At 38.3% G+C, this 22,963-nt stretch overlaps 3 protein-coding genes and 1 non-coding gene across 7 annotated transcripts; 3 read left to right on the top strand and 1 right to left on the bottom strand.

The window, feature by feature from the left end:
* Positions 1 to 1,874: 1,874 nt before the first annotated feature.
* On the top strand, positions 1,875 to 7,194 carry LOC103456240 (uncharacterized). Its single transcript, XM_008395920.4, has 18 exons — positions 1,875 to 2,008; positions 2,082 to 2,277; positions 2,446 to 2,608; positions 2,715 to 2,851; positions 3,102 to 3,205; positions 3,389 to 3,484; positions 3,700 to 3,793; positions 4,029 to 4,149; positions 4,259 to 4,458; positions 4,695 to 4,786; positions 4,857 to 4,912; positions 5,002 to 5,091; positions 5,193 to 5,292; positions 5,451 to 5,555; positions 5,636 to 5,708; positions 6,399 to 6,562; positions 6,658 to 6,712; positions 6,832 to 7,194. Exons 1-18 carry the CDS (start codon positions 2,006 to 2,008, stop codon positions 6,927 to 6,929), a joined length of 1,947 nt encoding a protein of 648 aa, XP_008394142.1. The 5' UTR covers positions 1,875 to 2,005; the 3' UTR covers positions 6,930 to 7,194.
* Positions 7,195 to 7,341: 147 nt separating this feature from the next.
* Positions 7,342 to 7,444, top strand: LOC114821856 (U6 spliceosomal RNA). The gene has a single exon (XR_003769695.1). It is a non-coding gene; the product is annotated as a U6 spliceosomal RNA (small nuclear RNA).
* A 437-nt stretch (positions 7,445 to 7,881) lies between these two features.
* LOC103456241 (hydroxyproline O-arabinosyltransferase 1) lies at positions 7,882 to 10,658 on the top strand. Its single transcript, XM_008395921.4, has 8 exons — positions 7,882 to 8,427; positions 8,859 to 8,926; positions 9,040 to 9,241; positions 9,329 to 9,426; positions 9,539 to 9,608; positions 9,783 to 9,854; positions 10,021 to 10,134; positions 10,262 to 10,658. Exons 1-8 carry the CDS (start codon positions 8,020 to 8,022, stop codon positions 10,319 to 10,321), a joined length of 1,092 nt encoding a protein of 363 aa, XP_008394143.1. The 5' UTR covers positions 7,882 to 8,019; the 3' UTR covers positions 10,322 to 10,658.
* A 405-nt stretch (positions 10,659 to 11,063) lies between these two features.
* On the bottom strand, positions 11,064 to 22,262 carry LOC103456242 (uncharacterized). Of its 4 annotated transcripts, none has more exons than XM_070813674.1 (19): positions 21,867 to 22,262; positions 20,283 to 20,955; positions 20,046 to 20,134; positions 19,834 to 19,932; positions 18,680 to 19,437; positions 17,444 to 18,538; positions 17,218 to 17,338; positions 14,820 to 16,561; positions 14,605 to 14,731; positions 14,333 to 14,453; positions 14,158 to 14,241; positions 13,652 to 14,020; positions 13,102 to 13,197; positions 12,751 to 12,906; positions 12,443 to 12,622; positions 11,937 to 12,050; positions 11,672 to 11,854; positions 11,537 to 11,581; positions 11,064 to 11,303 (listed from the first exon to the last, which is right to left on the bottom strand). In XM_070813674.1, the coding sequence occupies exons 5-19, from the start codon at positions 19,311 to 19,313 to the stop codon at positions 11,169 to 11,171; spliced, it is 5,202 nt and encodes a 1,733-aa protein (XP_070669775.1). In that variant the 5' UTR covers positions 19,314 to 19,437; positions 19,834 to 19,932; positions 20,046 to 20,134; positions 20,283 to 20,955; positions 21,867 to 22,262; the 3' UTR covers positions 11,064 to 11,168. The 4 variants fall into 4 exon arrangements, with proteins under 4 accessions (XP_070669775.1, XP_008394144.3, XP_008394145.3 ...); XM_008395922.4 differs by having other exon boundaries at positions 17,444 to 18,541; positions 18,680 to 19,397; positions 21,867 to 22,237; XM_008395923.4 differs by having other exon boundaries at positions 18,680 to 19,397; positions 21,867 to 22,237.
* Between the last annotated feature and the right edge of the window lie 701 nt (positions 22,263 to 22,963).

Here is a 22,963-nt window from a genome sequence, read left to right as displayed (position 1 = left end):
GAGCAGTAACTTATGTTGTTCGTATCAATTTCAGTAAAACCAAACAACAACAACAACCCAATTCCAATCCAAAAACCAACCAAAACAAAGCAAACTCAATACTTTTCAATTCATGAGCCTTAACAAATAAACAATAAACATCCAACCCAAACTCCAGAGCCTCGGAATCGCAAAACATGAGCCTTAACAAATTACAAAACATTTCTTTTCAATCCCCCACCTCGGCATAAAGTTTATTCGCAAAACAAAGCAAACTCAATTCTTTTCAATCTCCCACTTAACAAAGTAATGTAATTTACACACCTTGGCATTAATGAATCGCAAAACATTTCTTCGTTCGTCATCCAAATTACACACCTCGGCATTAACAACTCCAAATTACCCAAAAATGGAAATTTTAATAGGAGAAAATACAAATGAACAAATTTTACACAAAACCCATGAACAAAAAGCAAAACCCATTATCCAAAACACAACCAAAAAATAAAAAATAAAAAAAGAAAAGAAAAAGAAAACCAGAGGTGGAAGGGAATGAGCACAACCCATGAACAAATTTTAGTATGTATATTGTTACGCATGAAATAAGAGGTGGAAGGGAATTAGAGCTTACCAGAGAGAGAGTGGTGGATTCGGAAGGGAAGGAGCACAACGATGGCCGATGAGCGATCTCTCAGTCTCAGAGAGCAAAGCCGTGCGACGATGCGACTTGCGAGAGAAAGAGAAGTGAGGAACCTGAGTGCTGAGGGTTTTGTTAGAGGACTGTTGAAATTACACAAAAGTCCTCAATAATGGGTCTTAACGGGTGGTTAACGGGTTTCGCGAGTTTACCCAAAATAAACAGTTATTAAACGGGTGATTAACGGGTTGACCTGTTAACCACCCGACCCTTTTATCACCCATATGAATACTAATTTTAACGGGTCGGGTGAAAAATGCTAGGTCTAATCTATACTACTTATTAAAAAAATGTTATTCTTATCACATATTTATATCATTTCTCTAATAATTTGCCTTTAGCCGTCCAATGACAAGTGCGAACCACGTGTTCATGATTTTAATCATGGTTGGGAGTTGCTATGCATGTGAGATGATTGTTTCATTTACGCGTGGCTCACCTTGCTAATATATGTTCACTGTCATATTAATTAAGGAACTTTAACAAAAAACTCTCCATACTATTCATTTTAACGAAAAATCACATTTTTACACTATTTTACCCTTTACTTTGTCATTTTCGTTAAAACTATTTTCAAGTAATTTTCATTAATTTTCTTATTAATTATGGTTTATATGAGTTTAAATTTAAAATTTGCATTGTATAAAAAGATGTTCATTACCACTGATAGGTCGTGACTCGTGAGCTAAGATGCACTCTTAAAAAATTTAAAAAAAAAAAAAAACTTGATTTCAACCTTAGTTTTCAACAATGGAGGAGAAAGTAAATTAAAAAAAATTATATGAGCACCTATCATTGAATTAAAATCGAACGGTTAGTGAACTTGATTTCTTGGTCCCTCAACCGTAGTGTATATACTTGATTGGAAGAGGTGAACCCTTTCTCTCCAAAATTAGAAAGGTTAAGTCCAAGAGTCCAAAGCTTAAATAAAAAGAAATTTTGACATATTACTAACTGTATATAGTAATCGTATGTACATTTAAATTCAATCTATTGAGTTTGAACACATATTTATATACAATTGGTGATTGTAAAGTGATCGAATCGAACGTCTTGGTGTTTGGAGGGTTTTTTTGGGACTAATGTGTATTTGCTCTCGATGATAATACTTGAAGGTTATGCCGGCCCAAACAGGAAATTTAAGGCCTTTCTTTAGGGCCCAATGAGTCAAAGACGGTCGTTCAGTTCCAATCAAAACACGAGACGGAAACTCAGTCTGCAGAATATCCCGGAACCCTCCCGAAGTTCAAAAAACCCTCCAAAAATCTCTCACTTTTTTATTTTACTTCCTCTTTCGTCCTTCATCAACCTCTCAGCTCTCTGTCTCTCATGGTAAGTAATCCAATCCCCAATCTCTCTCTCTCTCTCTCTCTCAAATTTCTTCATGCCTCTCTCTGTATTCCAGGAATCGCAGCAAGACAGACAGTGTCCGCCGGCGGCGCTCGAAGACTGCTTGAAGCTATTGAAGGGCGAGAGAGACGAGCAGCGCCTCGCTGGCCTTCTCCTCGTCACCAAATTCTGCAAAGGCGACGACCTCCCCTCCCTCCAGTTCATTTACAATGCCGTCGGCGTCGGCTTTCTTGACCGACTCCTCAGGACTGGTAACTTCTACAAACTCTTTCATTTTTTTTCCTTTATTTGTTGAATTTTCACTTTGAGTCAATTTTTTGGAAACTGAAAGTTAATTCGAAGTCAGTTTCGAGCTTTGAGAATGAAGCATGAGTGAAATTTAAGTAAATGATTCCGAATTTTGATATTGTTTTGGTTAGGGATGGGAAAGGGAAGCATTAGCAGTAGCGGAAGTGAAAATCGGGATGCGTATTTGCAACTATCGGTTACTGTCCTTGCTGCATTCTGTCGTGTTCCGGAAATCGCTGCTTCGAACGACATGGTTTCGAAGATTCCGTTGGTACTGGAGGTTTTATCCAACAGGTAGGGTTCTTGTCCAATTGAATTCCTTTCTTGGATGCTAGGATTGTGTTATAAGTAGCACATTGATTGCTGAATAACCTGATCATTTTATTCGGTGAGAATACAGACCAGGATCCGCTGTTCTTGATGAATGCTATGAATTTTTGTATTTGGTGTCAACGGCTTCTGAAGACGGAATCATGACAATGTACTCATCTGGTGGCATGAAAATGCTGGCTTCTCATATGTCCGTTTTGCCAGACGGTAATTGTTCTTATCTTCTAACTGAGCTTTTTAAAGACCCTAAAGGATCTTGTTAATGATCCGTCATTGCATGCTTAAACTTTATTGCTTTCTAGGCAACTGTAAAGTTAGGAATCATTTGTGATCGATATTCACTGTAATGTATCTTTTTGTTCCTTATGATAAGAAAGCACTTTTTTCTTGGTGACTTATGGGCTTAGTTCATCAGGCTCAATTAACAAATGATTGATGAGATGAAATTTATGTACAGGTTCTCATCAAATGGAGCTTGCTATGAAACTCGTGCAATTGATACTAAATAAACTGTCTCTTGACATCATTAGCAATGACTATCTTCAGGAACTCGCAGTGATTGTAAGTTGAATTTCTAGATATCTTTGACTTCATGAATTCTTCAAATATTATACTATCCTTTGTTTCGCTTTAGCTTCAAAAATTTACTTTTGCAGTTATGCTGGAAGTAAATTTTCTGAATTGAAATTGATAATCTTCTTTGAAATTGGTATATGAATTTGAGTTATTTCTGCTTTAATACAGGTGGCTGCAATATCGAGGCAATTTGCTGTCTTGCATAGTGCTGTGAAATTTGATGCGCTTCACCTACTGTCTGCCATCCTCTCATCGCAGTATGCGGTATGAAATCATTGTTTATTTCTCTTTTCTAGGAAAAAAAAAAGGATTATTTGACTTAGCTAATTTAAATGATGAATGGTTTCTTATCAATTTTGATTGTTTGACAAAATAAGGCTCTTTTTAGGTATGATTAAATTACCGGAGGCAAACTCTCTCAGTTCTCTGTTGATATCGGTGACTTTTAAACTAATTATGTATCTTCCGGGTATTTTCAGGCACCACTTTGTGATTCTCTTCGTGTATTACCAGAAAAAGATTTTCCAAATTACATACGCGATGGTATTGCAGCCATTATACAAAACCGTGTTGGTATGTTGAACTAATTATTTAATTCATTTTTGTTTTAGTCTTTTAGATGAAAATGGTGAAGTATGAATACGTTGTCAACTTGTCATGTAGAGAAGTTATCGTAGTCTCTGATATTTTAGCATTTTCATGGTTTTTCTTTTAAGTTTTGTTGCTTTCTGTAAGTTCCTTGTTAATTATATTTTTTAAATGAAAAGTGGAGGCTTATTAATGTTATTTTCTTGTCATTTAATGGCAGCGCCTAGCGAAAAGCTTCAGGCACTTATTTTGGCTGATTCTATGATGATGATATATGGGGAACGATGGTTGATAGGTCAGATCAGCTTAAGTGAGTTGAAAGAGCCTATTCCAGCTGACAGGTCTGCTATGCCTGTATATGATACATGTCTGCATTTCCAAGTGTGTATGTGTGTTGATTTTATATAATGGGCAGGTCTGATAGTCCATGTTTGTGTCTTAATTTTTCAGGTGCCTAGTGCTAGTACTGGAGCAATCAAGGGTTGAAGTTGCAGTTCTTCTTAATGAGCTTGCCCAGTTGAAAGATGAGGCATCCAAGAAATCTACGGCCCCTGCTGAGACATTTTGTTTAAAGAAACGGAATGTGGCTATTGCCTTTTCCTTACTTGAAAAGATAATTAGCTTAATATCAAATGCCAGTGAGAATGAAGGTAAGCCATTTTTGCTAGATTTGCAGGTTTGGGAGTTCCATAATTTTTGTGGAGAAGTATGATGGGGTAGTGTGTGTGAAACATTAATTTAAATTTCCTCCCTATTTTATATTTAGTGTTTATTTTTTCAGTTTCCTGACTTATTTTTTGGTTGACTTGCAACTGAGCTGTTTGGTACAAATATACGCTTATCTCTTGACTTCTGTAAAATGTTAATCATCTCTGTGCAATTGTAGGGGATCCTATTGATGAAAATACTTGCATGACGGTGATTAAGGGCCTTAACGAGACAATTGGCGTAGTTTTAGAGTATTTACAAGATGCAAGGGTAAGCATAGTCATTTTATATAATTAGGGTTAATAATACTTTCATTATTTAATCACGTTATGATCCACAGGAACATGGACAAAGGAAGGGAGATGATCTTCTTGCTTCAGTACGGCTTATTGGGAGGTATTATTGCATTTGTCTGGTTAACATGTTGGTGAAATTCATGGAGACATAGGAGCCACTGTTTTTAATTGTTGATATGCTTGTTTCAGCTATCTTGCAGAAACACCCCTTGCATGCAAAGAGAATGTTAGAGAACTTTTAGAGTATATGCTTTCTGTTGAAGGTGAAGATGAACGAAGGTATATCATCTCAGAATAATTATAGTCTAATACGCAGACAAACTTTAGGGGTTTATAAGCTTTGAAAATGATCTTTTATTTGTAATATGTCCAAATGACAGCCCCTTCTACTCTATATGCTTTTTGCTTCCAATGCTCTGCCAAATGACAATGGAGATTGAAGGATGTAAAGCTTTGGTTTCCTGTGGTGGCCATAACGCTGTAAGTCTGGATTTTTTATCCTCATTTATAAAGTACTTGCTCTCTACATTTTTTCCAATCTTTTTTTTGTTTTTTTGTTTTATGTAATGGCCTCGTGATGTGTTCTCAAGTTGAAGTCTACAAAAGCAATTTAGCAAGCATATTGAATCGATTTGCAGGTTGTTGATTGCCTTGTAAAATTGATTGGGCCACATGGCTATATGGTTGAAGATAATGATCGCATTCTTTTGGCTTGTGACACAATCTTGAATCTTCTTTTAAAGGTAGAGTGATCATCATTATATACCAAGAATATTATTTATTTTATGCAATCTATGATCTTCTGTTTCTTTTTCATATATAGAAAGAGCAATTGCAAATCCCAGTGGATGATTCAGCGCTTGTTAATCTATTAAAAGCGCTGGCATACTGGACAGGTACCCTTTTATCAACTTTCTTTACCATTAATACGTGCATTGAAACTGCTCATTGTTATGAAATCACATTTCCTTTCGTTTTTATAATGCAGCAGTAGTATTATTTAGGAAAACTGATAATATTGGTTTTGATTTTGGCGTTGCATTAGAATCATATCGAAGGGCATCCAGTTCATTTTTCGAAAGCAGTAACATTTTGGAGACTATTCCATTTGGAGAGTACCCTGTTTACTCTTTACTGTTAAAAATGAGATTTTGTTTCGTTATTTTAGGAGCAAAAGACTTGATAACTCTAGAAAAACCGAACCAAAGAACTTTTGGAGACAGATTTGTCTTTGAATTATAAAGCCTCTGATCTCAAGTATCTTTCTTTTATGCCAAAGTGTAATAGTTTTCTCTTTCATGTTATGTCGTTCTGTTTTTGTAGTCTGATTCAATTTTTATCTTTATGTTTCCAATTGTGATATAACTTTACAATTTTAAGGGGTTTTATTTATTTGTTTCAAATAGTGCATAATATGATGTGGGCCCATCACGTTGTTTCAAAATTGATACTACTTGACAGAGCTTAGAGCTGTATTATCGGCATTCATTTTTCGTTCTGTGCATGGTCTAACCTCCTATCTTTTCATCCTTTGTTCATGCAAAAGAGATTGGGCATCTTAATAATTCTTGTACACCTGATTTCAGAGGGTAAGGATGACCCGTCAACTATTATGATGGCTTCAAGCATTTGCTCGCTGCTATTTGATTTGACATCTGAGAAGGCTCTTCTTAAGCATCCTAACTTTGATGACAGCACTCTAGATAGTTTATCTCGTCTCATCGCAAGAAGTATGGCTTCATGGGGACAGGTATACTGCATGATGGGAAATTGATCGATTGTTTTTTTTTTTTTTACTTTTAAAAATTGTAGCTTATAAGGTGCCGGTTATCAAATTCATTGTAGGGTATGTCTGGTGCTGCTAAAGAAGAAGCGGATCTTCTTGAGATTGTCACGTCAGGTTTGTTTCTTCGGAATTTGCCCCAAATTACTCATCTATTCTTGCGGTTGAAAATGTGTATAATTCTCAGAAGCCTTGCATTAGTGTTCATAGGATTTTGAATCGTCAAAATGTTGCAGGATATTCTCAATGGGCGAATCGGTTTTCTCGTGTGAGGAAAGCTGTTGAGAAACAGCCAGCTGGTCCTGCAGCCGAACAATGGACTTTTATTTACTAATATGGTTGGTTACGGCTTACAACAATGAGGCGTTGGATTCTGTCAGATGGATGATGAAATTGTAGGAGGAAATTATCCTTGTGTTCTGTTTCAACTTAAAGCGAATGTGCCCAGCCGAAGGAGAATGCCTCATGCCTATCAGCTTCCTCTCTCCCATCACCAATGGGTTTCATGTATCGAATACTTCTGTATTTTTTTTTGAGTTACAGTTGTTCGGTATATATATTTGGATACAAGTAGTTCAGGATAAAAAGACGTTTTTACACATTGCGAGTACGAGTAGGGTTGGCTCATATATTCAAATCCGTTATTGTTTGTACGAACGGTGCCCAAACAAAGTAAAGCTAGTCCCACATCGACCAAGTCTGCTTATATTAACGGCTTTATATAGAAATGCTTGCCAACAAAGCTTGTCCCTTCGGGGACATCCGATAAAATTGGAACGATACAGAGAAGATTAGCATGGCCCCTGCGCAAGGATGACACGCATAAATCGAGAAATGGTCCAAATTTTTTTGGCTATTTTTGCGTGATATTGTTTTTTTGCTCTTGTTGAGGTTTTCACCCGATAACAATCCAATCACGAAGCTCCTTCATCGGTGACCTCTTTGCATGATTTTCTTGCTTGCGTTAAGGTTTCTTTTCGACAACAACCCAATCACACAACTCTTTTATCAATAACCTTTCTCGTTTGTGTAGCGTCTCGCAATGGAAATTGTCCCCAACACCAATATAGTCTTGTTGTACTCTTGCAACTTTTATGTAGCATTTTTATTGAGTAGAAGAATAACTTATTGGAGTGTGAGTTGATTAAAATCATAATTAACCTTTCCAAGTTTATTTAATTAACCTAACAACTAACTATTTAATCAAGTAACTCCGTCGTTTGTTAAAAATTTAAAATAAAAAAAAATACCAACCAACATAATTAAGGCCCAGGCCCAAAAAAGTTGGGCAAAATCTAAATGAAACGGACCACCTCCAGCCACCATCCTCACCTGTTACTGAGATGAACACACAGACGATGACTTTCTCCAGGCGCCATTTTTAGAGAGAGAAAGCTAGAGAGAGAGAGAGAGAGAGGGGAAAAATGGGTTGTGGGAATTTCTTCTTCACCATACTGGTGACCTTCTCCGTAGCTCTGATCACGTATAACATCATAATCTCAGCTAATTCGCCACTCCAGCAGGACCTTCCAGGTCCGTCGAGATCATCATTGTCGATTGGCGTGGACCCCATCATCCAGATGCCATTTCACAGATCGCGAGGAAAATCGCGAAGCTCCAAGCGACTGTTCCACACGGCGGTGACGGCCTCCGACTCCGTCTACAACACGTGGCAGTGCAGGATCATGTATTACTGGTTCAAGAAGTTTCAGAACGAATCCGGTTCGGAGATGGGCGGGTTCACTAGGATCTTGCATAATGGGAAGCCGGACAAGTACATGGATGAAATCCCAACTTTTATTGCCCAGCCTTTGCCTGCTGGAATGGATCGGGTTGGTGGGCTTTTCTCTTAATTTGTAATTTATTTTAAGAATTTTGATTAATCTGTTTATGTTTATCTGCTTTTTTTGGAAGTTGGTAATTGAATTTAGCATAATTATGTGTTTGGCAGATGGGTTTTTATTATTTTTGTGGGTAGAATTTTGGGTTGCTGAGTAATGTTGCAAATGAAGAAGTTAGATTTTGATTGCTTTTTTGGCGACATTGCTAATATAGTGATGAAGAATTTACTTTGATGATTAAAATATGCAATCTAGACATGTGAATTACGGAACCCTGAAGGAATTTAAACTTCTTTCGGGCTAGCTTGTTTACGAAAGAAGCGGGTGAAGTTTTGTGGTGATGAAGTATTAATCTCTGTAACTGTTATTTTGGTAGAAATTACTTTGTAATAGTTTCTTAGCTTCCATTTCTGCAATCACAGGGTTATATAGTTCTCAACAGACCATGGGCATTTGTGCAATGGCTTCAGCAAGCAGACATCAAAGAAGAGTACGAGCGATGCTTTACTTCCTAGTTTCAGTATCAGTACTTAATAAGTTGATCATCTTTGGTGTTTCTGTTAGGGTTGACTTATCTATATTGTATGGTTACCGTGTATGCAGTTATATACTGATGTCGGAGCCCGATCATGTGATTGTCAAGCCCATACCAAACTTGTCCACTGACGGGCTTGGAGTCGCGTTTCCTTTCTTCTACATTGAACCGAAGAGGTACGAGTCAGTGCTCCGGAAATACTTCCCTGAGAACAAGGGACCAATAACTAACATTGATCCAATTGGAAATTCTCCCGTCATTGTTGGGAAGGTATTTAAACTTGTCATCTGCCAGTTATAGCAACAGTTATCTTTAGGTTTAAGGTGTTTTGACATTTTTCAAATCTATCATTTTCAGGAATCTCTTAAGAAGATTGCTCCGACCTGGATGAATGTTTCTTTAGCAATGAAGAAGGATCCTGAAGCAGACAAAGCTTTTGGATGGGTGCTTGAAATGTGAGCTCTCACTAGTTAACTTAGTTCTTTGATGACGTTACACAAGTTTCCAACTACCTTAGCTATCAAAACACTTGTTGACCTTTTACGTTCATTTTGCATCATGATATAGGTATGCTTATGCTGTCGCATCCGCTCACCATGGTGTTGGTAATATCTTGTACAAGGATTTCATGCTTCAGGTTTAGAACCCGTTTTCTTTCCTTGTAATGTTTAAGTTTTTTCATGATCGCAAGTTAATTTATCCATTCGTTACTGTCTACAAGATCAATTGGTTGGTTTACAAAATTTCAATTTTTTTTTTTATATTCTAACGCTCAACTTACCAGCATTACTATTTTTCTGATGTATATCAGCCTCCATGGGATAAAGAAATTGGCAAGAAGTTCATAATTCATTACACTTATGGATGCGACTATAATATGAAGGTACTATGTTCGATAAGCTCTTGTATACTTTCATGTGCAGTATCTATCGAGAGTGAGGATATTTTTATTTCTGATGGTTTGATTTACCGCCCAATACATGTCTTCAGTTTTCAAGAAATAGGAACTTTCAGCTCTTTAATATCTGGTTTTGATTTTCTGATATCAGGGTGAACTAACGTATGGGAAAATTGGAGAATGGAGATTTGACAAACGATCTTATGGTACTGTTGCACCGCCTAGAAACCTCCCTATGCCTCCACATGGTGTTCCAGAAAGCGTGGTATGTATCATCACCTAGTAGTACAGTAGCACTGTAGTGGTAGTGTTCCTGCATAATTGGTTACACTAGCGAAGAACATGCAGTTGACCCTGCTTATTCTATCTTGTCCCGAAATTTAAACGTGCAGGTGACGCTGGTGAAAATGGTGAATGAAGCGACGGCAAACATTCCAAATTGGGGGGAATAGGTAAAAGAGCCTGGTTGGAGCTGATGTAGACACTGAGCCTGTACAGACAAAGCTGTGCTGCCTTTTGGTACACAGATGCCGCTTGCGGAAAAGTTTGGGAAAATTTTCATGTCTCGCTATTCAACTTGGGTTGCACACTTGGCGTCTCACTCGAATTCAGTTGCTCGTATGTCCTAATTATGAGAATTTTACAACAAACATGAATACATTTTGTGAATGATAAGGTTGATTATATAGGTAGGGATGTGTTATCCACGCACTTATTTTTACTTCTTACACAACTTTTTAATTTTCGAACGTCGGATTCATGATCGAAAATGATAACATTTGTTTTCTCCTTGCTACGCGTTGAAGTTAGCTTTTGATAACAAATGTTAGGATTTTCCCCTTGATTAGAATTGTGGACGCCTTAACCGAGTTTTCGGGCACGTGGAAAGGTACAGTTTGAGAACCATGAGTATTTTACTCGGATTGAGATTCACTCTGGATTTCTTTGACTGGAGCCACGGATTGAGAGATGGAACGGCACGGATCTCTCTCTGTTGAACAGTAGACGACGAAACACAAGTGGACCTGACATGTTCACGTGCAACACTCGCACAGAAAGGTGGACAACGATGGATGTCAAGTCTCCACAAGGATTTGGATTCCTCCCCACATGTGCTCCCATGGTGGCCAGATGATGACGACAATGAAGATGAGGACACGATTAATGTGGTATTTTCATGTTCTGAATCCCAAATTTGCCGAAAAGTATACATCCTTAATAATTGAAAGTCGTCCCACAAAAATTTACAACAAATACATGAAAAAAAGAAGGAATAATTACATGCATGCATCGTCGTCCTCAATTCAAGTAGCGCCTGCAATTCTTTGAATTGCAAAAACATGGAATCTTCTTACCTTCATCCTCATGGTTGAAGTGGTAGTCATACGTAATCTCTTCTCCGGGGAATATGTCCCGCTCTGCGAAAAATACCACCTGTGAATCGGGAAAACTCAGTAACTACTCCCAAAACATTGCCATTTCTGCTTCCAAATGTGAACTCTCTACATTTCAAAATAGGGGAATCGCTTCGAAATTCTACGGCTACAGATTCTTAAAACAATTTATGTGGCCAGACACCAATTTTCATGCACAACTTTTCGTTTGAACAAACAATACTTCGAAGAGAGGAGAAAAAAATTTGTGGTATCACGATAGATTCAAATTACCTTCTTTTCATTCCTCACAGACATCACTTTGGCGACGCAGTTTGGCTGGTCAGGTAAATCAACAGCAAAGTGAGAAAACTGAGTGAAGAAGTACAAATGGTAAAAAAATGAGTTGATTGAAGAACAGAGAATTACCGAGCAGGAATGGTTGACAAAACGAGCAATCCCTCCTTTGCATGTGGCATCAATAATATGCTCTTTATCTATCTTGAAGAAGTAGCAAGCGCTCTTGTACTGAAGCTTTTTACCAGATTGGTATTCATTTTCCCTTTTGTCGGCAACACGCAGCCCCACTATCTCTCCAATATACTCAACAACCTACAAAGCACAAGGATACTACATCATATCTGGTATTATAGGAAAATAGAAGCCCCAATTTTAAAATATGAGAATGCCAAACCATTTCACCGCGGGAAATGAACCGAGACGTGTAAAGGCCAAGGGCATGTATGCCAGACTTGTACACCACTAGATGCTTCCAAAACTTTGCTTGCTTGTAGCGTGCATATTCTTTCTGCAAGTGACAGTAAACAATGTAAGGTTAAGTAGTCTTAAACATGGTAAATTTTACCACAGTTTCCTATTCCAATCACAAAACCCTGTATCTCATTCTGTTGCAAATATTAGCACTAATCATGGTTATCAGTGATAATTAGATATATGATAATTCACAAGGGAGCAAAAGTGAGCCACAACTTTCTATTTCTGACACAACATGAACTGACATCCTGAAGTGAAACGCCATATTTACTTGCACAATCATCCTGAAGTGAGCCACAATTTTCTATTTCTAACATAGTTCGCATTTTCACAATGTGTTAGCCATAAAATTGCATCTCACTTATTAAAAACTGAATAACCAAAATGAATCATGAGGTAAAGCAGCCTCATCCCTCATGAACATACCCGACAATCATGCTCTAAATCCGAGGCTGGCAGCTTTGGAAGCCCCTGAGTGGATGACTTCTGACCATTAATATGAACCCAAGCATTTAACTGCTCCTGAGGAACAAGGCATCCACCATTGCCCTTTGACTGACCATAATTATTATGCCTGAACCCATCACGTTTACGGCCCTTGTAACCCTACTCATAAACAAAAGAACGAAAAAACAAAGAACAACGAAATTAGAAAAGGATAATATAGAGCCTCATTCTGCAGGTAACTGAGTGGCACCCTCGCAAATACAATACCACAAAGTAAGGTCAAATACCTCAGTTCTAGCGCAAGTTAATTCCTGTTTTTCAATGCAACCAGTTTCAGGGACATGGCCTGATTCGCACATTGGGTGTGTAGCATGTAGCACACATTTTCCATAAAAACCAATATTTTCATTGTCAACACCCTCAGCTTCACTTTGCAACAGACCCTGAAGGGGCCACACAGAAAAAATCCAATGACAAGAAACACAATCAGTTTTAATGTGACAAGGAGTTTTTATAAAGTATGGAAAAAATATACAAACCCCAATGAGAAGGCAACAAATTCCAAGAAAACACCACAAAACATACAATATCAAGCACAATATTATACATCAGGTACATTTTTAAGAAAGAGTTGAGACCTTCTGATGAGCACACCAAGGGTGAAACTGAGCAGAACAATTTGCAATCCTGCACTGTATACATGAACCGCCTGCTCGCATACATATACAACAAACCTGAAAAAATGTAGTTTAACGAAAGTAAGAATTAATGTCCAACCAAAGGCCGAGGGGGGGGGGGGGGGGGAGGGTTTGACCAAAAACATATTTACTTGGTGGTAGTTAATAAGGATGTGCTTGTATCTTACTATTTCCGAGAAAATCATGTTATTGTTCTCCCTCCCCATCCAACCAAAGAAAGGTTATTTTAAATATTTTATTGACAGTCAATTGCATTTAACAGATGGACATGGTGCAAAAGACATGTGTCATCTTATAAAATTTAACACATGCCCAGTCCTAATGGTCTCTCTAATTTTAGGCGGACCGAAGAAAAACACACTAATTTGCTAAACTCCGGTTCCATTTGTTATATATCCAAAAACAAGTCTTTCAAAGAAAAGAATCTTGACAATCTCTATCAATATTTATACATCTATTTTTCCCCTCAATTATTGATTTTAATGCTTACCACATCTGCTCTAGGATGTGCACCAGAGACATCAAAAGCACTCATGGTGTCAACATTTGGGCATCGTGTTCCAGGAGTCCAAAGCCCACAAACCATATGAACCCATTGCTTAGTTGCCGAATCAAGTAATCCCGCTGTAACGCTATTATGTACGACATCAACTTGGTAGGATATACCCATATAACAGACAGCTGAGGTCAAGCAATGCCACCCACTTGAATCCTTTTGCAAAGTTTTAACCGACGAAAACTTATTCTTAGGCATGCTTTCTGTTTCAGTGTTCCAAGCTTTCAAAAGGCTTTTCACAACTGAGTGACTTCGCAGCGCTTGAGTCATGGCACCACCACCATAACCACACAGAACACAAACCTAGATGAAGAAACAAACACATTGCAATCCACAAGTTAAAAAAAATATTCCAAGCGAAAGAAAATGAGTAAGAAACAAAACATGTATGAAGTTTTTTCTAAAAGAAAATTATACTAAAATAACACCCTTCCTCTTACAATATTTTTTGAACTGGTCCGGCATGGCCTGCAATACCAATGGCCTTTAGGTTGTTTTGAGACACCATAACAAGCCTGATGCACCTGTTCATTATGAAACTTCTCCATATCACCAAGCTATTACAAAAGAACTAGGATTATATTCAAGTTGAGCATGCTCTGGATTGCTACATACCTTGATTGAACATTGACTACACTCCAGTAAATAATTGATTTCATCATTGTTTGAGCTACCACAAACACAGCAGAATGCATCTGAATCCAAATCAGAATGGCACCGTTGCTCTAGAGTGGAACTGCAAGAAAATATAGGAAAACCAATCATCAGTATTTATAATGCATGTCCTTATTTTCCATTTGTATAACATGCCACGAATGGGAAACATTGTTTACAAGAAATATCAGGAAGACTTTTAAAGCAAAATAATTAGGGGATCTCTTGCTCACGTTTTAGCACTAAGTTTGCAGAGTCCAAGCTTATTTTCACCACTCTTTAGGAGTTGTCCTTCTCTCTTTGCTGGCAGACAATTTGAAATCTTCGAAACAGAAGCACTTTCAAAGCTGGGGTCCTTCCCTGATGAACAAATATCATTTAAGGGAAAGTATATAGTTTCAACAGTAGATTAAATAACAAAAGAAATGCAATACATTTGTATGTTTACCTTTCTCGGTTAATTCATAAATGCTACGCTTGCGAATTTCCTTAGACTTCAGCTTCAATTGAGCATGGGCAATAACGCCTAGCTTACTATGATCTTTCTCACGTCGATTTTCTCCCAATTTCTCCAATGAGGACAACTCATTGCAACATTTCTTTTCTCCAACGGAGCACTCTTTCTTCGTTTTTTCCATGGAAGTACCATTTAGTTTACCACAAACAACAGCCCCACCAGGGATTGTTTTCTTAAGTGATTTAGGATTACAATTTTTCGGGACCTTGCATCTTCTAGAAGAATTAAGAACCTTGCTGAGGGGAACAATTTTTGCTGGTTTTGGCGTGTCTCCAGGCAAACTTCCATTAGCTAGTTCACCATATTTTCCGCATACTATTGGTCTTGCCTTCCTATAACAAGTATTCACCAGCTTAATAGAACATGATTTCAAACAACCTACAGATGTTTGCTTTCTTTTTCTAGCGCCTTCTTCACCTGATTCTTGTACTTGGACATGCCTCGAACCATTAGAATTGAAATCCCTCTTACATTTCTTTCCCCCAGAAACTTCGGCAGTTTCACAGTTGGCACCACCACTTGGTTCTGTCTGGTAAAGATCAGTTTCCTCTCTGTCATTGTCATCATAGAGTTTGCGCAGATCTCTTTTACGTGAAAGCTTCTTTTCTGAAGACGATATACGAAGTCTGGGTTTGGAACTGGACTGAGTTGCACAGGCCCCAAAAGTATAAGTTTTGGATTGCCCCAATGGAATGAGCATCTTCACACTTTTTGACGGATGAGAGGGAAACTGAACAGGGTCATTACATTTGGGGGTTTCTTCTTGTACAGGATAAGGACCTGAAGTGGGACATGTCTTGGAACCCATCTCTCTCTTTTTCTTCCCAGTTTCCAAGTCTCTCTCAGAGTTCTGGGGATATTTGTCAAGCCCAGCTGGGATTTTATGTTGACCTTTTCTCCATGTTAAAGAGTTTAGGAGCTTAAGCTCATCCAGAAGGCTACCGGATGATTGATGATTTAAATTCTTAAAAGACCCAAGTTTTCTCAAGCTTGTTGAGGCAAGGAACTCCACACTTTTTACACTTTCAAGTGCATCATCTGATGACCCACATTTATCAATGCCTGACCCTTCGTCAAAAACAAGATTACTTACACATCCATTATCCCCACCATCAACTGTTGAAGAATCTATCTTGTTAACCTCAATTGATGCCTGGGTAACAGCCGGCGCAGAACATCCAGAAGAAATATTAGAAATTTCATGCTCTTTCGAAGATTCCACCATCTGCAAAGTACCATTGGAGTGTTTAACACTAGTATCTGCAAGCTGCTCATTATCTCGTCTTCTCACATCAAACAAATTAGATAAACGGTCCACGCGCATCACATCAGAAACTCCTTTGACCTTACTCGGAACATCTTTCCACTGTGAAGCATTACAGATGTTCTTGGGTAATTTCCCATTCAACTTTCCCCTATGATCTAAGGAAACAGTTTTATCCTTTGGAACAATATGGTTGTTAGCACATTTATGAGTAAATGTCGTGGGGGATTCATCATTGACTGTTCCAATTTGTTCGTTAAAGGCATTAGGAAAACCCCCAACTCTTTCAAAATTCATTCCTAAACAGTTTATGTTGGCTGCACAATTGCAGCTGCCATGAAAATGACCATAGGGAACTTTGTGGTAACATCTTTCATGCCCTCTAGGCTCATTGGTGTTCTTCCCACTTCTGCTATGCACAAACAATAAAGGAAGAGAGCTGTTAGAGGGAGCAGATATCACACTGAATTTTTTAAGGGAAAAATATTGTACATCAAAGGTTCAACACAGTAAATTGAAAGCAAGTGAGTAAACCAAAAAGCTTAAGAGAGCATAACTGATTAGCAAAATAAAAGACACTTGGGAGTGTCGATGAGCTTATAACAGCTAATATGCCACATATAAATACAAATTCACTTGCAGTTATAAATATAAATTCATCAACAGATGAACATGTGCCCAGACATACAAACATACATCACAATCCAAGAGTTCAAAGGCAAATGCCCCATATATATATAACATAAAAAAAGGCAGATAAAAATTGGGTATGCATGTTTGTGTGTAAGGAAATTGGCATGAATGTCTAAACACTAAGATAAGATCTAAAACAATTCAATTTCCCTTTTTATATGAGACCTCAAACCCTTCAAACAAAATTCACAAAACTGATCTCAGATGAAACCTTGATCCTGATTTTCAGTGTAAAATATTGAGAATAGGCAGGATGGATCACCCTTTTGACACTAAATACCTTCAAATTTTAATATCAACTTCCAATAAAATGTGGTACAGTACAAAATTAAAAACTCCAACTGAGAGCCATTCTATAGATATTAAACTAACCTCAATGAGTGTTGCTCATTAAACAGAGGAACAAAGGAAATTTGATGATTCATATCAACTTCTTTAGAATGTAATGCAGTTCCTTGTTTCAATGTTGACAAATGACAGCAGGTGTTAACACCTGAATGAAAACAAAGCCATTGTAAGATTCACACTACAAGAGTGAAAAAATCAATTCCTGTGTAACCAAACTTATACATAGGCATTCAAAAAACAGTGTTCTTACCAGTCATGGAAGTAAAACCTTCATCAGTTCCAATTCTACAGCTAGCACCTGGTTGGTGTGATTTAATGGTGACATCATGGTTACTGGTATGACTAAGTTGTTGGACTTGCTTCTCGGATGCTGAAGTGTCAACAAGAGAATTCTGCATACAAGAAGAGCAACCAAATCTTCCTTCCCCTCGGTTCATGGGAAGGGAAGGCCATGCCTGGTGTTGCTTCGATAACTCCAGTATTTGCCTTAGTGCAAGCAGTCGTGAATTATCATTGGGCAAGTGAGTGGTTACCCCAGTTAACTGTTTTCTGGATAAAGCAGGTGGATGATATCTCTGATCTGATACAGATGTTGAAGCACTAACAGGAATGCATTTTGAGACTCCCTCTGATGAAAATACTAAGCCAGATCCTACCGATGAAGTCAAGGGTGGGAGATCAACATGACCAACTTGCCCACTATTACTAAAAGAACAAACCTTCTCAGGAAAATTAGAACATCTTCTAGAATCAGGTCCATTGGGTGCTACACCAGACAACTGGTGTGAGTAGCAGCTGTCTTTATGTACTGTTAAGAAACGAGGATCACTGCTTCCACTCAATCCATTGGAAGAGTTTGAGATTTCAATTTCCTTGTGAATTCTAAACCCTGAATCCTTTGAAAGGTGAGACTCATTAGCGACAAAACTTGCCCCTTTAGCCTTGTCAATTAGTCTATAGGAACCCAACTGAGACATGTTCAATTGCCTTTGCACATTATTACCTCCATTCCTGGGGCCACTAGTGAGGTCAGACTTGGCAGAATGAGTTTCATAATGTTGTGTACTTCGCATAGCATGCTCACCTCCATTATATATATAATTACTGGCTTTTGGTCGTGAATTTTCCTCAGGTGGAGCATTGAGATTGGTAACAAATGAAATCACAGAATCCTGGACCAGGTTGTAATTGGTTTTCTCTACTCTCGCAGCATCTATCGCATTACTGATTACGAATGCATTATTTCCACGGTTTAACTGCTTTCCATCTCTTTTTGTGCTGGGATTATATGGAACAGCAGAAAACTGAAGAGATTGGCCAAATTTCACCCCTTCACTGCAGTTGGCTGCTGCAAAAAAATAAATATCCACAAGTTAAAAGCTATATGGTTGATTAGCCATGCTGGGAAAATGAGAACATATTAACAAAGTTTACACCATAGGTACTATGCTTTATGGGAAGAAAAAGAAGAAGAGCTTTGACGCACTGTTAGGAATCATCTGTTCAGGAAAGAGAGACTTCAGTGGATTTGCATGTGTGTCCAATAGCTGTGGGCACACAGCTGATAAATTTGAGTTTCCTGACGTTTGAGTTTGACCCAACTGGTATGGTTGACCAAGCCTCAGCTCAATATTTGAAATTGCAACATCCCTGAAGGCACCATCCTTCCCATTTACAGTTCTGCAAACGTTTGATTCTGTACCAATGATTCTTCGGTTCTGTAAAGATGGGTGTGTAATGGATGAATTTCCATTCTTCACGGTGGGGTAGGCAATGGATGAATTTCCATTCTTCATGGACTCAACGTAAGCAGATGCAGACTGACAGCTATCTTGCAGTCCACAACCAACCAAATTTGAGATTGACTCAGTGCACTCCAATATCAGGTTATCAGCCATACCATGTAAATTGTTCTGTGAAGTGCCAGTCAAACCCTTGAGAAAAATGTTGTTGCTATCCTGAATGTTCCTTTGTTGTTTATTTTGTACAGAACCAACAGCAGAATTCTGGTTTGTAAGGAGGCTCTTTAAGAGCGCAGCACCATCTAAAGACTGCTGAGAATTTGTTGAACCTCCAGATGAGCGAACCATATGAGACAAGTCATTGGATATGTTGGGCATAGTCACACTAGATTTCGCCAAAGAGGCAGTTGCTGATAATCCTTCAGGCCAGTCCCATTCACTCCGATCTCCCGGAACCCTAATCTAAAGCATCATAAAAATATCACGATCCAGTGTTGTCGTTCTTCAAAAACATGCAAATAAGAAATCCAATCTCAATTCAAAAGACAATAATAAATTAGTCAAAAGGGGGAGAAAACATGGTAACTGACGACGCGGAAGTAAGAGTCTAAACTCAATAACTATGGTTCTTTTCAAATAAAACAAGAAATAAGGATTGGGGTTCCTAGAGTAAACACTTGAGGTTTTATCTGCTGGAGTAACTCTTTGCAACACACAAGCACACGCCTATATGTTGTGACACTGACACACATACACGCAGGGGAGACAAACATGCCCATGCATCTACAGATATGAACATAAGCATGCATGCACTTGCCCTAAGACATGCACACAAAGCCACCGGCACAAAACAATAGGGCATAAAGCAAAAGGGAAGTATTTGACATGAAGATCTTACCCCAGAATTCAGGAAGTAGAGCTTGCACCACTGGGCAATGGTCTCTCCACTGTCCATACAAACGATGTCCCCCGGGTTGACATCATATAACCCTGAATGCTGCAAAATAAGTTATAGTGATTTTTAAGCAAAATTGCAAGTCAATTTCTTTGCAAATATATATCACAATTCACAATTAGCAAATCTTTAGTATCATTGAATCACTAACCTACCTCGCAAAATTTCAGGACAGACATGTGGAGACAATGGCATGAACAAACAATTCCAACAAGTCCTGTATTGCTGAGAAGTAGATAACCACCTTTTCAAATAATAAAAATATCAACTCAAAGTTCAGAAAGTAAATTATACCTTTTCAAATAATAAAAATATCAACTCAAAGTTCAGAAAGTAAATTATCATCCAAATATCAAAGTCAATAATAAGACCAATGTCCTTAAGGCACTCACTAGTGGTTGAACAAAAAACACGAGGGCAACCATTCATAAAACCCAATGCTTTGTTAGATATAGAGGTGCTTGCTTCCATTGACTTTGTTTTTGAAGATTGAATATTTGCTCCACAAGCCTTCGCTGCCTTCCTAGTATCTGCAGCGCTAACACCATGCCATTCCCCGCTCAAGGAAAAAGAGCCCTTTACTTTCTCACTACCAGAGACCATGTCACGTGTGACTACCTTGGCCAGGTCCGAACTCTGCAGATCATACAAAACAGATTTGCTTCCAAAACTGGAGCTTGGGACTGACTTCGATGAAACCTTATGAAAAGAGCCTGCTCCGCCTTGCAGGTGTTGCCCACTCATATTTTCTGGCAGTAGCCCACTGGATGTGACTGGAATGGCACTTCCAGTACCATTCACAATGAAATTATTACTATCTGGCAGACGCTTACAAGAGGTACCCATAGGCTTTGGATTTGATAATCCTTGAAAATCACACTGGAATACCGATTGTGACCCAGATAAGAGAGCTAGAAATGAATTTCCCAACGAAGCATGTTCTGATCTTTGGGAATCTGAATACGGAATGCTCGAAAGTACAGGATCTTGTAATCTACCAAGCAATGTGGGTCTTAAATCTTGTGAGCCATGTGGATAAGAATAATAACCTGCATTGCTCTCCATCTATATTGCAAATAAAAATCCATGTTCGTAAAGTGAGAAAAAACATACCAAGATCACAAAATTAGAAAATTTAAACGCATTGAGGAATAAGCGTTTTTAGAATGGTGCAAAGTACAATTAATAAATATTCAAAGAATACGTGTGTTTCACATACATTAGGAAACAGGGCTATAAGAAAGATATAAAATATTTGACCCTGAACACAGTATCTCAAACGAACGCCCGCTTGTAGCGACAAACACCAGTTCATAAAGAATGTTGTTCCCCTAGGTTACTGTCACGGTCAACAATCACATTGTCTATGTACATTATTTCTCCTAGCAAACATGCACACATATGCATTTTTGTATTTAAGGGAATAATAACAGCGGAAAATCATAATCAAAGTAAACGGGCAACGAATCTACTAGAAGCACAATGTATCCTAGTTAACAAATACCTAAGTTTGTAACACACTCATTGAAAAGTAGAAATGCTTTGGAAATCAATAGACAAAGTACAAAAAAATTCGTAATCGAAAAGAAAAAAAGCTCACTAAAAGACTTAAACTTAATCATTCAACGCCTACAAGGCTAAAACCGTTCTCCAAGACCCCATGGTCCAAGGAAATTGTGGTCGCCCACCGTTCGATCTTATTCCAACGCTGAAGGAGAAAGTACCACAATTTTCTTGAACCATCGGGGTTTGGAGAACGGGACTCCCTACATTATATACACATGCAACTTTTTTTTTTCTTTCTAAACTGGCTGAAATGTGCTTCCTCTGACAATTTTTCTACACAGCTATCTCAATGTACAACACACTTAAGCACAAGCAATCAATTAACAGCGACTACAAAATATACTAAACAAACAATTAAAAGAGCAAAAAAAAAAAAAAAAATTGAAAAAATCACCAAAAGGACACAGTACCTGATTCCGAAGCTCCTGAGAGGACGAGGAAACCATTGACGGGAATGTCGAACTATATTTAGGCTTCCACGAGCTCTCCATCTTCCGGAGCTCCCAGAAACCCTAGCCGCCGTTAAACACCACCATCAAATGCCGGCGATCATCTCCCGGAAACGAAAATCGGCGGTCAAAGGCCGATATGTTTTCCAACGGCTACTAAGACATGGTCGCGGCGGTCAAACAAAATGGGAAAATCAAAAGCAGCAGAGAAACCCTAGGTTTCAGCGGGAGAGTCGAGAGAGAGGGAGTAGAGTGTCAGCAGTGGAGCTTGCACAGGACAGAAGCAAAAGTTTGAGAGAGAGAGAGAGAGCATCTCTCAGTGGTTCGAGGCTGGGCTCACACGCTGACGCGTGTGGCGGGTTAAACGAATGTTAGCCGTTAGATTATTAGTTGGTAATTGGTGGGTAAGCAGGGGCGATGTGGACCGTCGATTGTGAAGACAGCTTGGATTCGGTCGTTTGTATTGGTTGGGAAAAAGAAGACCAGTCTTGTTATGGTCGGGCACTGTAGCGTCACAAGTACCACCCCAAACGAGAGGGAAATGTTGAGCACGCTTTTTCTTTTTCTTTTTCTTTTTCATTCTTCTCAATCGTTTGAATAAACGAGTTGACAATTGAACTACCGAAATGAAAAATGAAAGTGTGTCAAATAGCAATAAAATTGTGCGGAATTCACTTTTAGAGGAAGTTCGAATCACGTGATTTATATTATTGAGCGATCGTTAAATTTAAAAATAAAAAAAATTTAAAGACCAAACAGCTATCAAGTTTTTTAACATATGAATACATAAGTTCACAACATAATTAGTTGATCATATCATTAAACAGTGTGCCGCCGTAGTGTAATCAATAATGCATTATGTGTTAGGTAGGAGGAAGTTGGGACCACCAAAAGATTGTGTTTGTGTTTGGACGAGGGGGAGCAATGCAACAAGTATAATAAGTAGATTTCATAACTCTCCATCTCCAAATTTGGGATGGAATCCAACTCCATAAATTGGATAAGGATATCGTTGCATAGGATGTCTTAGATTTTAGGACACACCATGATGCCTACAA

This window comes from Malus domestica, chromosome 15, assembly GCF_042453785.1.
Source record: "Malus domestica chromosome 15, GDT2T_hap1".
Lineage (NCBI taxonomy): Eukaryota > Viridiplantae > Streptophyta > Magnoliopsida > Rosales > Rosaceae > Malus > Malus domestica.
The sequence above is the reverse complement of the archived record's forward strand: the minus strand, read 5'-3'. Positions and strand labels throughout refer to the sequence as shown.